The 18,254-nt window shown below is 42.9% G+C and overlaps 1 protein-coding gene across 21 annotated transcripts in view; it reads left to right on the top strand.

Annotated features, from left to right (window-relative positions):
- Window positions 1–18,254, top strand: part of SLC6A6 (solute carrier family 6 member 6) — a 54,883-nt gene that overhangs the window by 20,281 nt on the left and 16,348 nt on the right. For all 21 annotated transcript variants that reach the window (XM_041425665.1, XM_041425663.1, XM_041425682.1 and 18 more), the window contains 7 exons: window positions 3,612–3,851; window positions 4,460–4,594; window positions 6,439–6,673; window positions 12,443–12,575; window positions 15,856–15,990; window positions 17,912–18,015; window positions 18,130–18,254. In XM_041425665.1, coding sequence (XP_041281599.1) covers window positions 3,612–3,851; window positions 4,460–4,594; window positions 6,439–6,673; window positions 12,443–12,575; window positions 15,856–15,990; window positions 17,912–18,015; window positions 18,130–18,254 — 1,107 coding nt within the window. The remainder of the gene's footprint in view (window positions 1–3,611; window positions 3,852–4,459; window positions 4,595–6,438; window positions 6,674–12,442; window positions 12,576–15,855; window positions 15,991–17,911; window positions 18,016–18,129) is intronic.

Genomic DNA, 18,254 nt, shown 5'->3' with positions numbered 1-18,254 from the left:
GACTATGTGGTTGTAAGAGCATTTTTTTCACAATATATTTCCTTGGGGGAATCTGATGGACTTAGATCTCGGATACCATCCCCACTAAGTGATACAGTAAAAATAACCTATTATTCTCTGCTTCTGACCTGGGCGGTGACAACATATTGTTTCAGCATCTCTGTCAGACTATTTCCCTTAAGAGCCATTTTAGCCTCACCCAGTGGGACATAGCTAAAGGAAATGAAACTCCAACCCCATTAAGGAAAAAGACAATGCCTTTCGCTAAACAAACTTACTTTTCTTGGCTTTTCTTCACCAGGGAGAATCGCCTGTACCCCCCACCCTTGCAGCCTTTGTAGACAGTTCCTGTAATTGGGAATGGCTGGGTGGACACCAATGGTTGGCAGCAAAGGGGGATAAATCCGACATCCCTTGAACGTGACACGGGCTGGGACCACAGTCCCAGGTGGCCGCTTAGTGGCAGTTCCTGTGGTACTGGTGGACAGTACGTGCCTGCCAGCCACAGCTGCCGGTCCTCCAGACACAATTGGGATTTTAGCAAGTCTGTACACACTAAAGCTGGGCTGTTACTAATTTTGTGCAAGCCTTGGATAGGTAGTGTGCCCCACTATGGAGAGCTGGTGACTGGCACCAAAGTTTTGGTGGCTCATCTCCTGGCACCCATACAGTGAAACGACCCCAAAAGCAAGCATGACCTTGAGTGTTCATGGACTAAGGGAGAGATCACGGTCTGTCACCACATTGCAGCTAAGGCTGAAGCATAATTTTCACTTACTAATTAAGTTTTTAAGCACAGCCATTAATTTGGGGTATCTTGAGACAAATTAGAAATCCCTTTTTATAATGCAGTTCCACTCAGTTACAAAGAAAGCATCTGAAAAGGCACCGTTTCACATTTTGTGTGCTGCTAATTGGGCCAAACCATAGGGTGATCATCTTGTCCGAGGAAGAGTCAGGGTTTACAGAATGCAATCAACTGGTCAGCCTTCCAAACTCTGGGTAGAACTGACTAACACCTGGGTCAAAGTAAATCCGCAGGCAAGAGGATTAGAGCTGGCAGAAAATAAAGAACTCTGTGTCACCAGATAAAAGTGGATTGCAAAAAATTGCAGTCCTGAAGAGTTTTTAATCTTAGAGGTGGCTAATGCTGCAGGTCTCCTTAGGTTTTCATACATAAGGGGAGCCTGTGTTCCCAGCGGTCTGTTTTCGGGTATTTCCAGTATCAGTCTCCACGGGGAGCAGTTAAGCTCCTATTTCAAACCTAATCCTGCAGGGATCTTTAAATCTATATATCTCTGTGCCCTCTTAAGCAGGTTTATGGCTGTCCCACCGGTTCACCAAAAAACTGTGTGGAAAATAAGAGCATACCCTGAACACTAGGTGTGAGCCTCTTCTTTTGCACGCTTTCCCCCTCTGTTGATGAGTGTTTCAATAACCCCTGTGAAGAACAGCTTCCATGAGACAATCCAAATGCCCTCCATTCCTCAGCCCAGAATAGCCTGTTGCCTGATGGTTATGACATGCTCCAGCAAGATGAAAGATAGGGATTCAAGGAGCACAAATAGCAAAAGAAAGCAAAAACGAGCTTTCTCCATACCTGGTAGGTGTTGCAGAAAGAGCAGGACATCAACCACCTCTTTGAAGAAAAGCAGTTATGTCCACTTTTTTTTTTTTTTATTTTTTTCCCTCAAGAGAGGACTCCTGGAGTTTATGCAGGATGGTGCCTGTTTGGGGCTTGTTGTGAGATGCAGATGTCTCAGGAAGGTTAAGGCTGCTGTGAATCCCTTTTAGAGGCACCTCCATTAATCTCCATTCATGATACTCAACTCAAGTTAGCTGCTGTGAATTCAGCCCAAAAGCAGCTAAATGCCTAAAGACTTAGACAGAGCTGGCCCTACCATTTTTATTCTGTTACTGCTTTATCTCACGCCGTGTCTCTAACAGTGACCAGCAGGAGCTATTTTGGTGGAATACATCCTGCCTCCATCCCCGTGCAGCGGTGATGGTCCATCACCCTGCGCTCCACTTTCTCCTTCTGTGAGCTCTCTCTGCTGTTGGTCACGAGGTATTGCAGTGCTCGTGCACCCTGCGCGCTCACCAGTGGCCTGGTTTAAAAAGCAATAGAAAGTCATAATGATTAACGTCGTGGAGATTAAAGTCCCTCCTTAGATCGTGGCCTGATAGGCAGCTGCTGTCACAGTGCCTGCTTTGGAAGGCCACCGGTGTGCCAGTGGGGCGAGTGTGGAGCTGCTGTGGTTTGTGGCAGTGTTAGCCCTCTGAACCTTTCCGTGGTGAATGGGAAGCATTGCAGGTACAGTGATGCATATCTATCTCAAAATCATGTTCAGATTAAAAACTTCCTGCAGAGCTAATGCCAGCTCAGTCTTCGGGTCACTGCCACGAGCTCAGTCGGGTTAGAGACCAAAACCAGTGTGCAGGTACGGGGGAGGCTGGCAGCTATCAAAAAGGATAATCTGCAGCATGGTTTTTTTATGGCTGCACTCATAATGACATGTATAAGCGGCCAGTGGTTGTGATCTGGAACAAACTTGCTGGTTTGCCTGGTTCTGGTGAAAATTTCAGTATCAACACACTATGCAATAATAACTGGTCAGAGCCAGCTGAAGTCACTTGAGTTATGTGGGGAATTAATTGGCCGCATATGCCTGACATCTCAGGTAACATGAAAGCTACAAGTTACTCCTAAATTGTTTTCATTAGAAAACCTTAGTTAAAAAGGCACTTGTTAGAATAATTCTTTCTGTTATTGTTTTTGAATGTCTGTGATTTTGATAATAAGTTATATATATAAATTATTAAACCAGCTATGATTTAATATGACTCATGCCACTGACTTTTTAATTAACTAAGGAGCCATCATTCTCAGCAAACTGTTCCATTGCATAGGTGTGCATTTCACGATAATTGAATATAAAGGCTTATTTTTGTCCCTTTATTGATGTCAAGGGAAAACAGTGCAGTTATGAAAATGGAATAAACTGAAAAGATTCCTTCAGTTCCTGCAGGCTGATTAGAACAAACGACTTTCCATTGCAGTTTTTATGAATGTATAGTTTTCTGAGAGGTTTATAGTACTTCAGGGAATGGAAATTGCAGGCAATAAATAATACAGGATCGCTCAAGTTATTGGGAAGTAGAAGAATGGGTTTTATCTGGAAAGGTGAGATTTACTATTCTGTATTTCACATAAATGCTTTAGAAGGAACCAGATGCAGTGATTTGTACTTTATTTTGGGCATGGAAGCAGCGTTAGACACTTGCCCAGGAGCACCACGTGCAGGAGCCGGCACGGGGAGCGCAGCTGGGGCAGCCCTTCCCTGCGGGCAGCAGGTCAGCAGCGAGCAGTGCCAGAGCTTCACGGTGCTCTGCACTGCTCTGGCTGCAGAGAGGTGACCACACACTCAGGGGGACTTTGCCTCTGCTGGTCAGTGAAGTCATCAGAAGTATTTTCCTATCTCAGCTTAATAAACAACACTGTTTTGTATAGAACAAGTTTGGCTAAACAGTTTTTGCAGTGTTAGAGAGCTCTGCTGGAAAAGACTGCTTAATAAACCCCTCTCTTTTTTTGTTGTTCTTTTTCTGTGTAGAAAGCAGAAATATGGCAACAAAGGAAAAGCTTCAGTGCTTGAAAGATTTCCACAAGGACATCCTCAAACCTTCCCCCGGCAAGAGCCCGGGGACACGGCCTGAGGATGAGGCTGAGGGAAAGCCACCGCAGCGGGAGAAGTGGGCGAGCAAGATCGACTTCCTGCTGTCCGTGGCGGGGGGATTCATCGGTTTGGGCAACGTCTGGCGGTTCCCGTATCTCTGCTACAAAAACGGCGGAGGTGAGTTTTCGTCCCACGCTCAGGAACCCGTCTGTCTGCCCCGTGCTCGCTGTTTCTCAGTGCCTTCATCCCGTTTTTAAAGAGGACTGTCCATACGTGTGTTTTCTGCCTTCCTCCCTCACCCTCACCTCACTCTTCAGGAGAGGTTGTTTCATCACTGAATAGTTTTTATTAAAACTTTATTAGGGAAAAAAAAATCCAGCAATTTCTAGTGTTGTGCTGTTGAACCTTTCTTGCTCTTTTACTTCTGCTACAAGTCTGAGTTTTAACTAGAAGATATGCTATTAATATAGACCATTAAGATTTCAGACCAGGGGATTTCAGAATAAGATCAGTCTGAGCCATATGAAAGTATTGTGTGCCTAACAATCTGCCATTGTTATTGGAGGTATTCACTTTAAAGAGGTAAGAAAATGCCCTTTCCAGCCTATACTCATCCTTCTTGCAGAAAAAATGAGCAAAAATACCCCAGAATAAGATTATTGCACAGTGATATTAAAGTATTAGATATCTTTCTTTGTTTATATGTGCCTGTTGTCACCTTTTTGATGACCTTGTGTAAGTTCTGTCATTTAATCTCATTATTTACTATTGTATTTTCTCAACAGGTGCATTTCTTATACCTTATTTCATTTTCCTGTTTGGGGGAGGTCTTCCCGTGTTTTTCCTGGAGGTGGTGCTAGGACAGTATACCTCCGAAGGTGGAATTACATGCTGGGAAAAGATCTGCCCTATTTTCACTGGTTAGTACACCTTGTTGTGCTTTACTGCTTAAAGACCCCTCTGTAAACCATATGTAGCAGCCCCTCATGTCCATTAACTCAGCTATTTGCTCTAGTAATTCAGGGTATGATATTGGATCCTGGAAAGGTAGAAGTCAGAGAGTCTCAAGTGAGTTATTGACTTTGATGCTATCAGCTTGTTAACTGGCAAAACTGCCAATAACCAATAATGAAATTGCATATTATGCCTTTTAAGGCAATTGCACATTTTGTTTAAAGGTATCAGAGAAAGTGTTGTCTTGAAAGGCCAGATGGCATTAATGAAACCATCTTTGAAATGTTATTTTGGTCTGGAAATCAAAATCCATCTTCTATGTGAAAGTTTATCATTGGCATCATCTGTCTGCTACAGATGCAGTCAAAACCTGGACAGCATTTTCTGGTGGGATTCAGGAGCAGGGCTTTGGTCATAACTGAGCAAGTCTTGGCAAATGTTGGTCTGATATTACCTTTTCCTGCTCAGTGCTCACAGGAACAGTGTGAAGGCTGCTCTGGAATTTAACTAGAAAGAAAAATGAAAGGTTAGAAAAATGACAGAGGATGCCTGTCTTGTGTTCAGATTGCCCTTTACAGCTGGACAGCACAGGCAGAATCATTTGAAATAACTGCACTAAACGTGTGGTCCTGTTCATATCCCGTTTGGAAAGAGTGGGCACTTCACACTGGCATGTCTCTAGCTCTGCCACTGTTGCTGCTCCAGGCATCTCTCTCCCCTGATATCACCCCAAGCAGAAGTGGGGGTTTTCTCTGAGGCTCACCCTCCCACCTAGTGCTCAAAATGCTGCTGAAGGTGATGTAATTCTGCTGCTTTAGCTTAATTTTCTTCCTCCTCCTCCCACTTTTGTGAAAACCTTTTTTTTTTTTTTTTGAGGAGGAGGAGGAGGAGGAAGAAGGAATGTTCCTTGTTTAAATAGCAATCTCCCAGGAATCCATAAAGAGAAAGTGTAGCTAATGTGACTAGCTGTATGTGCTGAAAGAAATGCAGATGTACAGAATAAATAGCACTTGCTCAGCTTGTTACCATCTGACATGAAAATAATCTCTGGTGATAAAGACTCCTGCTGCAGCAAAGTTTAAAACTAAAAAATATGAGGCAGGTACCCCAAGTGCTGGAATATTCATCAGAGTGATGTTAAAGGGAGCTTCACAGGTTCTTGTAAGAGACAGGTTTAAATTTTTAAAGGAAGTACTTTTATTTTGCTTGTGGTTCATAACTGGCAAACTATGTAAGCAGAGATTGATCCAGGTAACCATAAGATCCACAAATACCATGCTTCCTTTGCACAAGTGAAATTGAGGCAGAAACCACTACTTTCACACAGATTCCTTTTTAGCTCATTCAAGAAATGTCTTTTTTTTTCCCCCACGTAGACTGAGCCCAGCCAGTTGATAACTGAGTGGTGCAGGTGCTGTCCAGCTGAGAAGCTGGCTTGGGAGACAGTGTGGCAAGAATGAGTTTGCCCACACAGGCAACCTGAGAAGTGAGATGATGCAGCAGACAAGCAAAGCCTGATGCCTTGCCTTCCCTCTACTAAAACTTGAAATAACTGGGTTAGTGTTAAATTGAGTAGATTCCTGCAGTCCTCCCCTCAGTGTCAGCAAACCATAGCCAGAAACTCAGCCCTGAGTGCCAGAGATGGTGGCAGGTCTGTGCTGATGTGTGGTTGAGCTGAGTTTCCATCAGCAGTAGGGGAGGGCAGGATACAAGCCCACAGCACAGTGGGAATGGCACCAGCCCCAGGAGATCACAAGTTGCAGCAGCTGTCACATCTGCACGTTTTTCTTTTCTCTCCCCTTCTTTCCAGGAATTGGTTATGCTTCCATAGTGATTGTGTCCCTTCTGAATGTGTACTACATCGTGATCCTGGCCTGGGGACTCTACTACCTGTTCCAGTCGTTCCAGAGCGTCCTGCCATGGGCACACTGCCACCAGAAGTGGAACACGCCCACCTGTGTGGAAGACACTCTCAGGAAGAACAAAACACTCTGGATATCACTGAATGCCACTAACTTCACCTCTCCTGTCACAGAGTTTTGGGAGTAAGTACCCCCTCTTCGTGGTGTCTTCAGGCAGCTTTCAGTGGCATACCAGAGCTCAGTCCTGAGATTTTATGGGAGCCCACAGGGGAGTGTTAGATAAGAAAAGAAAATTGCTCAGGATGTCAGTTTTTTGACCAGTGTTCTCACCTATCTTGAGACAGACTAGTAAGTCTGGGAGTGCTGGAGACAGGTGATAGAAGAGATTTATCCTAGACCATACAGGGAGCTTTAAAAGCCAGCACAGCTTCTTCTTTGGAAGCAAACTTATTTCCTTATTTCCTTCTTGGCTGGATTCTCTGAGTGTGGCAGGAGAACACAAACAAGTCACTGCAGATGCCCTGATAGCAGGGATTTACAGTGGAAACAGCAACAAATCATCACCTTTGTGGTTGTCTCTTCCCCAGCTGTTAGCATTTGCAGTAAACTTTATGAAGCTATAACACATCTCTCTTCAGTCTGATGGCAATGTAAGGTTTTGACCTCAGTAATAAATCTGACAGAGGTGGTGAACGTTGTCCTGTATTCTAGGTTTCCCAGGTCATCTCTGTTACAACAGTTTTTTCTGCAGTCTCTGAGGAGACTGTTTTGCCAGATGCCTGAATTTCATCAGTCATAAGCTTCTTATTCTCATTTCTCTTTATTTTTCAAGTTTTAAATCATATTGCATAATGTGATCTCCGAACAGGCATGACCTCAAAACTCTCTGTGTTTATATAAGTTTCAAAACATAGCAGCAGAGGAATACACCTGTAGGGAAACTTAAATCCAAAGTATCTTCAAATAGTTTATTAATAATTTTTTTGCTTGCTTGCTCAGATAGTCACTTATGGGTAGAATCAGCTTCTGGCCCAGCTTGGCTTTTTCAGCAGGTTTAAAGTACAGTTTCATCTCTGATCAACTTGTACCTACTTCTCTATTTTTAAAAATAAGCATCAGCCAAAGCCCCAGCAGGAATCATGTTCGTGCTGAAGATGTTTGGCATGCATTAGGTTTAGAAAAAAATAGTCTTAGGAGCTGTGCTAAAATTTGCAACACGAGAGCCAAAATATAAAGGGGCAGATCGAATCTGGGCTTGGTAGTTTGTCAAATGGCTCTGGTGCTGGTGTGAGGGACAGGGTGCAGGCTCTGAAGAGAGCTGAGAGCAGCGTTTCCACCATGAGCTCTGTGTTTCCATGTTGAGGGGCAGCTGCTTTTCCAGGTGACTTCCTCCCGTGTAAAATGGAGAAGTTGGAAAACAATTGTTAAGTGGTACCTTTGGATATTTTGGGGGAACTGAGAGGCAAGCTGCAGTAGAAAGGGAAGCAGCTCTCACTCCTTTGGACTCTCCCACAGTGACTTCAGACTGAAGGCCTTGAATCCACATGAGTGGCTGGTTTGGTTGTGTGTTCCAAGATCTTGTCAAGGCCTCCCAAGGAAGCAGAAATAGTTGCTGCCCCAGACTCCCAAAGCACTGTGTTCATCGTTGCTTTTGTGCAGTGAATTTGCTGACAGTCCTCTTGTACCTGGGGCACCTGTGAGCTTGGTGGCTCCTGATGTGACCATGGAACTGTCCTGCTTCTCTGGAAGCTCCTACTCCTGTAGTGCACAGATTTGTGGGCCAGATTATCTCCCTGGAGGCCCCAGGCAGGATGTTCACTTCAGGAAGATACCACAGCAGAAAGGAAAAGGGCTGGGAGCTGGGAAAGGGATTGTAAAAGAGTGAGGGCTCCAGCACTGGGGAAGAGCAGAGCTCTCTGTGGGTCACACCACAGCAGCTGTTTGATTTAGGGTGTTGTGCCAGGGCAGCCAGGACTAAGGAGAATGATGTCCCCATGGGAGCACGCTAGTGATGGAGCTTTTAGTTACCTTCCCTCTAAGGGAAACCAAATCAGAAGACTCCTCTGCAAGCTGAGCCAAATCCTCCTGTAGATGTAGTCAGGCTGGAGGAGCCTGAGGCTGGACAGCAAATCCTTGATCCTCGCACACTTTTCTGTCCTCAGTTGTGCCCTCACTGTGTCAGTAGCAGAGTTGGAGCAAAGGTTGCTCAGTGATTAGTGCTCCTGGAGTAGCTTGCCCTGCACTTTGCAGCCACTTTAACTTGTGTCCTCAACAGTTTTAGACGCTGTAAGCTGAACTCTTCCCTGGAGTCTTGCTAGGGAGGAGTTTGGCTTTGTAATCCTACTGGGACAGACATACTGCCCATAATTCACTGTTTCATCATGGGCAAAACTGCCCTTAACCAAGCAAGCTGCCTGCTGGAGTCATGACACTTAGAGGTCTATTAAAAATAGCTGCTGTCTCTGCATAAATAACTATTGATGTCTTAAAGTAAGAGCAGAGATCATGCAGCACTGTTGTAATAAAAGTAGCATAGCTTTCACTTGGTGCAAGCAGTGAATATCCCCATTTTTTTTTCCCAGACATGAGAGTGTTCTTTACAGTTCTGAAATTAAAAATAGTTTGAAGAGCTTTCAGGTACCATGCTGCCATAGACAATACTGGCTGCCAGCCAGCCAGCTACCAACATTGAAAGGACAGGTAAATAATTAGTCTTTAACTGAAGATATCCATCTGCTTTGTGGTGCAATTAATTCCAGTTTGATTCAGAGGTTTGTGAGTATTTGGTTTCTGAAACCCAATGCCATTTTTATTGTGGGACATTTATATAGTGTCCTCATCAGCACTGCTTTGTAAAATTAGTGCTGCCAAGGTATAATTCACCACATAGATGCATTAACCTCTTCACGCTGAACTTCTCAGCCTGGCTGGGTATGTAGTGCAGCTTGACATTTCAGTTCATTTGAATTAATGTTTGGTGCAAATCACATGCTTGCTTGAGCAGCAGTAAAAGGGGGTTAAGAAAATCAGGCTTTATTTCAGGAGACTTACCTCTTGGTATCACATGCTACAGGTCTTATTTCTGAAGATTTTATTTTGAAGTTCAAAACCTTAAAGGCTTACACACATATTAATACATAAGGGATAAGTGTAATAGGGTAATTAGGGTTGAACAAAACCTCTGATTGTCTGGTGCTGGCCAAGTGTTTATAAATATTTGGTAATCAGCAGATTTTATTCGTCCAAATCCCAAGAAAGACCATCACATGCTAATGGCATGTAATCCTGAAGGCAGCAACACAAAAAACTAAACAAAATCTAGAGCAGCTGTCTCTGCCTTTAAGAGCAAACATGAGAGTTTTTTAAATTGTTTCATATTCTCATTTTTATATTCTTCTGTACAACCTCTTCAGTGTTAATTATTCTTGTCCATCCAACATGAAAGGGTGCTTCACCTTTCCTGGTTTGAAAGGTCCTGTCTGCATTCACTTGATTAATGAGCTGGAATATCCCCCAAGGATTGCATAACTCTCTTCATTTTATTTTTGTTTATGTTGTACAGGCAGTTACAGCTCCTGTTACACTTCCATATTGCACACACTAGAACATATTAGTGTTCAAGGGTCAAGAACTCCTGTTCATAACAAACTCAGCCCCAGCCTGTTGTCCCATTGATTATACACGAGTGACAGTTAATGACAGCATCAGACTATAAATCTGAATGACTAACAATTCCATGTGTGAGTGGTGTGAAGGTAGCTGAGTGGGCTTGGCTGAATCTCAGTAGCTTGGGGGTTGTGTAACAAAATTGAAGAGCTATCAGCACAGCTCAGCTTATGCTCCTTCCTGAACTTGAATTTACAGGGTCAAAAATCCATGTTGAGTGCTTCTGCAAAAATATGTAGGGCTAGAAGTCATAAAATGTAATGCTGAACCTCCCGTAGTAATTCTCAACATACTCCTTGAGGAAGTCAGTCTTTGTGAGATGGGATAAGCAAGAAAAGCATGGAAAAGCAAGATATCTGTCTCTCAGTCACCCACTGGGGTGTCTTGCAAAAAATCTTGAAAGAATTGCTGGGGCAAACTCTAGGAGAGATGGCCACTTGCTTTTAGTTCTGCAGTAAAAAGCAAAGTCTTATCTGAATGCATTAATAAAGCTCCCTATTCCAAAAGGCATTTGCAGTTAATTATGCACTGTTTCCCAAGAGCCAGCTCTATAGATTGCTTTTTCAATATGAACTGCCCCTTTGACTGGAAAATTGCCATTTACTTTTTAAAAAGGCATAGAAGGTTGCAGCTGAACTTTTTCATCTTATAAATGTATTTTCTTCTTTTGTATATGCACAGCAGGTTTTTCCTTTATTTCTTTAGGCTCAGGTGAAGCAAGACTGCAACTTTATGCCAAATATTCATTACTGGGAGGGTTCTCATAACTATTGAATAGCTGTGCTGATTAGGGCAGACTTACCCTGTCTGGTGCCATTAGTCCTTTTCCATAACAAAATACACACACGTTCAGAGAGCAGAAAGCATTTGGTGTGAGAACACGGTCACACAGGTAATCCAAGTGAGTTTGGCAAGCCGAGATGCAAAAACAGATGGGCACGGGTTTGAGTCCTATTAAACTGGTCAATCCAGGGCTTTTTCCAAAAACTAATTGCAGATTTTCCATCAGTGACTTCATTCACTATTTTTTCCATGGTAATAGCAAAAAAAAAAAAAACAAAACAAAAAAAAATTCATTAGTTGGGGGAAAACCAAACCACCATGGTCTGTCTTGTACTGGATCCCCACGCAAAGCTGGGCACGCCACACATGGCCCTGACCCAGACTGCTCTGGGCTCTGCTGTCCATGACTCTGGTGAGTGAAAGTGCCTGACTTTTACAGCTGTCTGAAAGTAAATTTTAACTAATAATTAATAAAAAAATTGGTTAGATGATAGCAAGTTCTCTTCTGTAGTCTTGGGGCAAGGCATTTCTGTGGTAATTGAGGTCAAAACTTTTCTTTGACTAAAAAAACCTTGCAGAGTTTACTGGGCTCATTTGCAGAGTTTTAGCTTAGTGAGCAGTAAGAAACAGTTTGTTCTTTTACATATTTGACAAATGAAGTGTTGAGTATGACAAGGCCTGTGCAGTGTGTGAGGACAGTGTATGTTGCATGAAATTATTTGAAAAACAGTTTGAATTAAGTATTTAGCGGTAAGCTTGGGAATTTTGAAAAGAGAGAAACCTTAATGAATATTTCCCATCTGGATCAGACTCTTTTAATGGTCAGATGTTGCTCCCTTAAAACACAGCTCAGGAATTACTTTTTATTTATTAACCTAAGAGAGGGAATAAAATTTCCTAAATAATCTGGTGTTAGCTAAATGAGACCCTGGTGTTGGGGGTGCTGAGGGCAGGAGGCAGCACCTGGGCAGTGTTTGTTTGGGGAAAAAGAGATAAATGGCTCCAGCCTTCACCCTGCAAAGCTGCATGGCCTGACACTTCCCCTGCACTGCTTTTTCCCTTTCCTCCTCGTGGCAGCCTTGCTAGTGAACTGCAAAGGAGCAGAAACTTGTGGATACAGGTCAGCTGCAAGTGTCCATGATGGAGACATGGTGTGTGCTACTGCCAGGCTGCTTCACTGGGGCAAGTTGGTCTTCGGTCTTCACGAAAGCAAATACTCTTTTTTCTCATATTGGGGTGGTCATAGGCTGCTAAAATGAGCTTGAGGTTTTTAATTGCAATATATTGAATTAAGGAGTCCCATGGATATTGGGGAGATGTAGGGTTACAAAGCACAGCTTTGTTCACATAAGCCACTGACTTAGCATGTGTTCTGAGAGCAGAGATCTGTCTGTGCATCAGCTGCCCTGCACACCATCGTGTCTTCTTAGCCATCACAGCCAGAGTCTGCATCAACTGAGCTCCTGCATCTCTCTCTTCTTTTGTTTCCTTTCAAATATTCAGGCGCAATGTGCTGAGCTTGTCCTCGGGAATTGAAGATATTGGTATTATCAAGTGGGATCTTGCACTGTGTCTCCTCCTTGTCTGGGTGATATGTTTCTTCTGCATTTGGAAAGGAGTCAAATCCACTGGGAAGGTAAGTGCTCTTTTACCCATTCTAAAATCATTGCACTTAGAGACATTGGGAATACCAAGTAATGCTGTTCTGGAAGATGTTCACCATTTCCTGGAAAAATTGTGTTTTTCCATTGAGTAAGAGAATTCAACTGGCTTTTGAAGGTCATTGCCAATGTCCGAAATGCCTGTGACTCAAGTAGCCACTACTGGAAGGGCATCAGGAAGCAGATACAAGCACAGATTGAGCCCCACCTCGGCTCTCAGAGGACAAACATCCCACTGATGTCATGAGTGTGGAAGGTCTCAGGCTTGTGGTGGGTGGTGCTCTGCACTGTGTGTCTGTGTTCTCACTCCAGCCCAGTTCATCCCAGTGCAGCAGGATGGATGCTGGCAGAGCTGTGGTAGGGGTGTTGTGGAGGCACAGCATTTTTGAAATGCCGCTCACTTGCGGAGGAGCTCTGTGGGGACACACAAGGCTAAACTTAGGTACTCGTTCAGGAGCATTGTCACTAACAAAGATCCTGCATAGCTTGTGGGTTTGGTCCCATCACATGGTCTTCAGAATCATGTTTTCTTGTAAAGGATAACAGTTGCATCCCTCCTGAACATCCTGCTCCATTGCAAGTCTTGGTCCGTCACTTGGTGTGAAGCATAACACTATTCCCCCTTGCATTCAGTAGTGGTTCTATACTATTTTCCTAAGTTTTTTAAGCCATTGTGTTTGTGTAATTCTTAGCTTTCAAAATTGTTGCTTGAGGCACTGTTCAGATGAGTCTGACAGAGGAGGAGGGATCTCAAGGCACTAAGTTGCCCACATTTCTTCTCAGCTAGGTGGGAGGAAGTGACCCCATTAGTGCCCCTCCTAAGAAAAAGGCCACAGTGTGAACTCATCTTTTATAAGTCTGAGAAGTCACAGGGAGAAATTCCAAGTGCCTCAGCTGCAGAGAGAGCATCATTTAACAGTTTTAGCTTGTTGCACACTGCAGAATCAACCAGGAGACAAAACTTTGTAGGAAGCCAGACGTCATGAGTTCCACTGTTGACTAAACCACTTGCTTTACTGCAGTTTCTGCCTTGCTTTCTGTGATTTTTATCAGTGAGCCTCTTTAAAAAGCTGGTACCTTACCCTGGATTCCCTCCACCTTTCCCCCAAAGAGCAGCTTCCACACTTTTATAGCAGGCATTGACAAAAGTGTTTGTTTCTCTGTTCCCTCTGATTGATGTGACTCAGTGAGGAGATTCTGCAAGTTTCATAGTAATGTTGGGTGCAGTAAATGTCCTGCAGCAGCACGATGAGAGTGAGCATTTCTGCAGCACCTTTCACAACCCTGGTGTCTGCTCAGAAAAAGCTCTGGTAGCACAGAGAGGCATTCCAAGCTCCCTGTGGTACTATTTCCACTCCCCATGAAGATAAAAGGTTGAAAACAGGTCTGTTAAAAGCAGATACCTAAAAATCTGTGTTTTCTGCAAATCCTGCAAAATGGTCTCATGTCTAAAGCAGGTTGGTTGGTAGGAGCTCACTCTCTGCTCTCTGCAGCATCGGGGCTCGTGCAGCCAAAGACCAACAAAACCATTGGAAAGTCTCCGGCTGACTCCATTAACTTTGGGGTCAAACAAAAGTAAACTGTAAACTCTAATGGAGGACTTGAATTATTTGAAAAGTCTAGTTTACTTTAGTAGAGGGTTGTTTATAGCACTTCCCTGCTTTCCAGTGTGTTAATGGCTCTTTGGAGAGCAGGGTGGGGGTAGGGGGAAGCTGTCGTTTTCAAATCTTTCAGTAAAGCTTTGGACAAATAAATATGAAATCATGATGAAAAATATTAGGTATGCTTAAGTTTTAGATAATGTGATTGATCTTAAAAAAAATTCCTGCAGCATTGTGAGAGAATCTCTAGCTGCAGTGCAAAGACCTCTCTGTGGGATTTTGTTCATTCAGTTCCTGCAAATACATCAAAACTTTTTTTTTTTTTTTGGTAGGAAAACTGGTTTTTTTCATACTCCTGGCTTATTTAAAAAAAAATAAGAAGATGTGGAAATCCTCCTTTTATCCTGGTTTTGGTGAAACATGTGCATTACATGTTATTTGTGGAAAATATCAGAAAACTCAAATTGATAATTAAAAAGGCTATGTATGTATTTCATTCTATGAAATGAACCCTGCTCTGTGAATTATTATGGCAATACAGGCTTTGAGTTATCCTCATTATTCTCAGAGGACACACTTATGAAGAAAAATGGAGCATCCTGGGAGCTTTGCAGTAGTTAAGCAAATTCTGAAAAACAAAAATACATTTTAACTCATGGCAGCAAACTGTAATTACCTGAGGATATCATCTGACTCCAAGAAAAATGCCCTTTCTTGGACAGTAGTGACTGTAGCACAGCAGTTCTATAAAAAAAATGAGGGAAAGCACTGATGAGCAAAGAAAACAAAATGTTAGAGGTCAAAAAGTGTGGGTCTAAAGATAGAACCGTCCAAATGCAAGCTCAATTAACCCTCGTGCTGGAGATGAAAGCAAAGGGCTCTTTCATCAAATGAATGAGGAGATAACAAGAAGAGAAGAAGTAGGCTGTTATTCAAAGAGAGTGGGAATAGAGGTTAAAGATAATGAAGACATATTTTGAAACGGGATGAATAGAGCCTTAGTTTCCAGTAATGATGTTGCTGAATAGGCAGCAAGGGCAAGAATGAAGTTATAGGACTGGAAATTACCACTGGTGAGGCTGATGCCAACCTGAAGGGCTTGATGTGTTCAAGGAGATAGGAAGGGAGACCCAGGAGCATGGACTAAATGACCTTCACCTCTGAACACAGTTCCTGGGGAGGGTGACTGTAGGAGCAGCAGTGGGGCTGCACAGCAAGGTCAGAGGTAGCAGCAGAACTTGCGAAACAGTTTGCCATCTGTAAGTTTTAAAGTTCCAGTAAAGAATGAGGTAATAATGTTTCAGGGGCCCTCAGTGAGTAAACCTTTTCACTTCCCTGGCAGAGGTGCTCTTAACATGTGAGGAGGACAAACACAAAGGCAGAATTTGAACAAAAGTCATGAATGGTATAAAATCATGTCTGAGTGATGTAACCAGTGATGGGGCCCTCTGGAGGGATTCATGCATTGCCTTCAGGCCTAAGGCAATAAGGTGTTAAAGAGCACTAAACTAAAAGTAGACACAGAAACTCAGGTTGGAGTTTTCTGAATTTTTTAGGCATGAGGGGGCTTTGAATTCCATTGTTAGACCTCTCTTGGTTCTGGAGCTTTGGCTGCCGCAGACTAAACCTTCCTTTTTTCTTTTCTTATTTCCAGGTAGTGTACATCACTGCCACATTCCCATTCATCATGCTCCTTGTTCTCCTCATCCGTGGCGTGACCCTGCCCGGAGCTGCAGAAGGCATCAAGTTTTATCTTTACCCTGACATCTCACGGTTAGCTGACCCCCAGGTACAGAACCAGGAGTGGGGAGCGGGATGATTTCCTGTGCAAAGGGAGGAGGGTGATGGTGTTGGTGTAATGGCAATCAGTTTTTTTTCCACAGTCTTTAGAGGTCCAAATATAGCATGAACTTTAATGCTGGGTTATATTTTCCAGAGCTCTGCTTGAGAAGGTCACTGTTAAATGTGTTAATGCATCTTTCCATGTGTATGTTTGTGTGTATGCGTGTGTATTTTTTTTGTGTCAAAGGACTCTGAGGCTGTAGACTCTGTCCCGTTATACAATCTCAGCTTTCTTGTTGGTAAGGTAAGGGAGATGCATTTTTTTAATGAGGATAGTCTTTAGTTTCAAAGGAGAGACACGTGAGCTTCACAGATGGAACAACAAGCAACAACTGTGAGTATCAGTGTCACCTGTCTCCCACTGCTCAATAGGAGGAGACTGGGAGAGCAGTGAATGAAATCATAGAAGAATGAAAAGCTATGCAATGGTGGAGAAAATGCTTTCTGAGGCACAGGAACTACTTGCTTAGCCCTGGGTAGTGGGAGCCAGGGTTACTTTTTCTGTATAGATAGAAATTCTGTATGTGCTCACAGAGTGCAAGTATGGGACACTTGAGCAGATCAGCATTGTTTCAGCTAACAGTGTTTGTGTGAGAAAAAAAAAAATTAAATATTCCCCCATTAAAAAAAGAAAAGAACACAAGGGATCTTTGAAAATAATAAAATGTTTGTCACAGTGATAGGAAATAACATCTGTCTTAGCTATTGCTTTCTAATGAGTATTAGGTTAAAATAAAACTCCAATGGTCGTTAAAGGACTGAAGTAGGAAAAGGGTAATTGAAAGAAACATCATGAAAATTTGGTTCATTGTCTAGTCTTGTCCTCTTTCACAAGACACCCTTTTCACAGGAGACATTATATTTTATAGTTTAATCTTCTTTTATGGGACCCTATCATTTTTATGATCTACTGTTAGCCCTAACCAGAGTGTCAGCAGATAATGTAGGAGAGGTTCATGTGAGCTGGCTGGCTCCCACCCACAGTCTAGCAAAAGCATCACTCCGAGCAGACAGAAGTCTCCTCAGTCTTCTCAGCAAGGTGCTGGGAAGTGGTGGTGGGAGGGAGGAGGTAATGGTCCTCAGTCTACATTCTCACTTACTCAAACTCCTTGGTGGTTTCCGCTGGTGTTAGCAGACTTGAATTTGCAGAAAGAAGAGAACAGATGGGATTCAGAGGATGTGTTTTGATAGCTTGCTATGTATTTACTAGCCAAGAAGTTCATAGTGTATGGTTATTTCACTCTCTATGTGTTTTTTTTAATGTAATCAGGACAAAGAATCATGAGACCAAGATCAGATATGTATCTTATAAAGTGCATTGTATTTTGCTTGTTTTCCCCCCCACCCCTATGGCTTTTTATCTTGCATTTGAACAGGTACAAAAACAACCAGAAAGCTAGAAAAATAAATAGACCAAATACACAAACCTGTTTCTCAAGCTTTTCACATCCTCAGTTTAAGGACTCTGTCGGCTGACTCTAACTGAAATTAGTTACAAGAGAAATGAGCAATGTTATAAATACTTCTGCATTTCCTATTGCGTTGAAACACGTTTATTGTTGTGCCAACAGGAAGGATCAGCTGAATGACTAAGAGACTAGAAATACTGAGCATCTCTGGGGAGGGGAAACAGGAACTGTTGTAGAGATTATGTTCTTCTGGATTCTGATGCTAACAATTTTCTTTTCCTTGTGAAAGCCAAACTTGCGATTGTGTTGTTCTCTTTCCATGTCTCCCCGGTCCTTTAGCTTTCACCCTCAATGGAAACAATTATTTTGTAGATTTTGCTTAGTTTGAACTGTGTGTTTGTGTTGATTATTGCAATGCAACAATGCTGGTAGTAACAGTATTTCTATCTTTCCCTTTAGGTCTGGATAGATGCAGGGACACAAATCTTCTTCTCATATGCAATCTGCTTAGGAGCAATGACTTCCCTGGGGAGCTACAACAAGTACAAATACAACTGCTATAGGCAAGTTTCCACCCAAGGGGGTTTAGTGTTTTAGCTAAATGATGTAAATAAAGTAGGGACAATGGGTTAATTTTTTTTTTAATTAACTTGCTCCATGACATATGTGTGACTTAGGGACTGTTTGCTGCTGGGATGCCTGAACAGTGGTACCAGTTTTGTGTCTGGCTTCGCAATTTTTTCCGTCCTGGGCTTCATGGCACAAGAGCAAGGGGTGAACATTGCTGATGTGGCAGAGTCAG

The sequence above is a fragment of the Onychostruthus taczanowskii genome, unplaced genomic scaffold (genome assembly GCF_017590055.1).
Source record: "Onychostruthus taczanowskii isolate IOZ18803 unplaced genomic scaffold, ASM1759005v1 scaffold9, whole genome shotgun sequence".
Classification (NCBI taxonomy): Eukaryota; Metazoa; Chordata; class Aves; order Passeriformes; family Passeridae; genus Onychostruthus; species Onychostruthus taczanowskii.
This window is presented reverse-complemented; position numbering and strand designations above follow the sequence as displayed.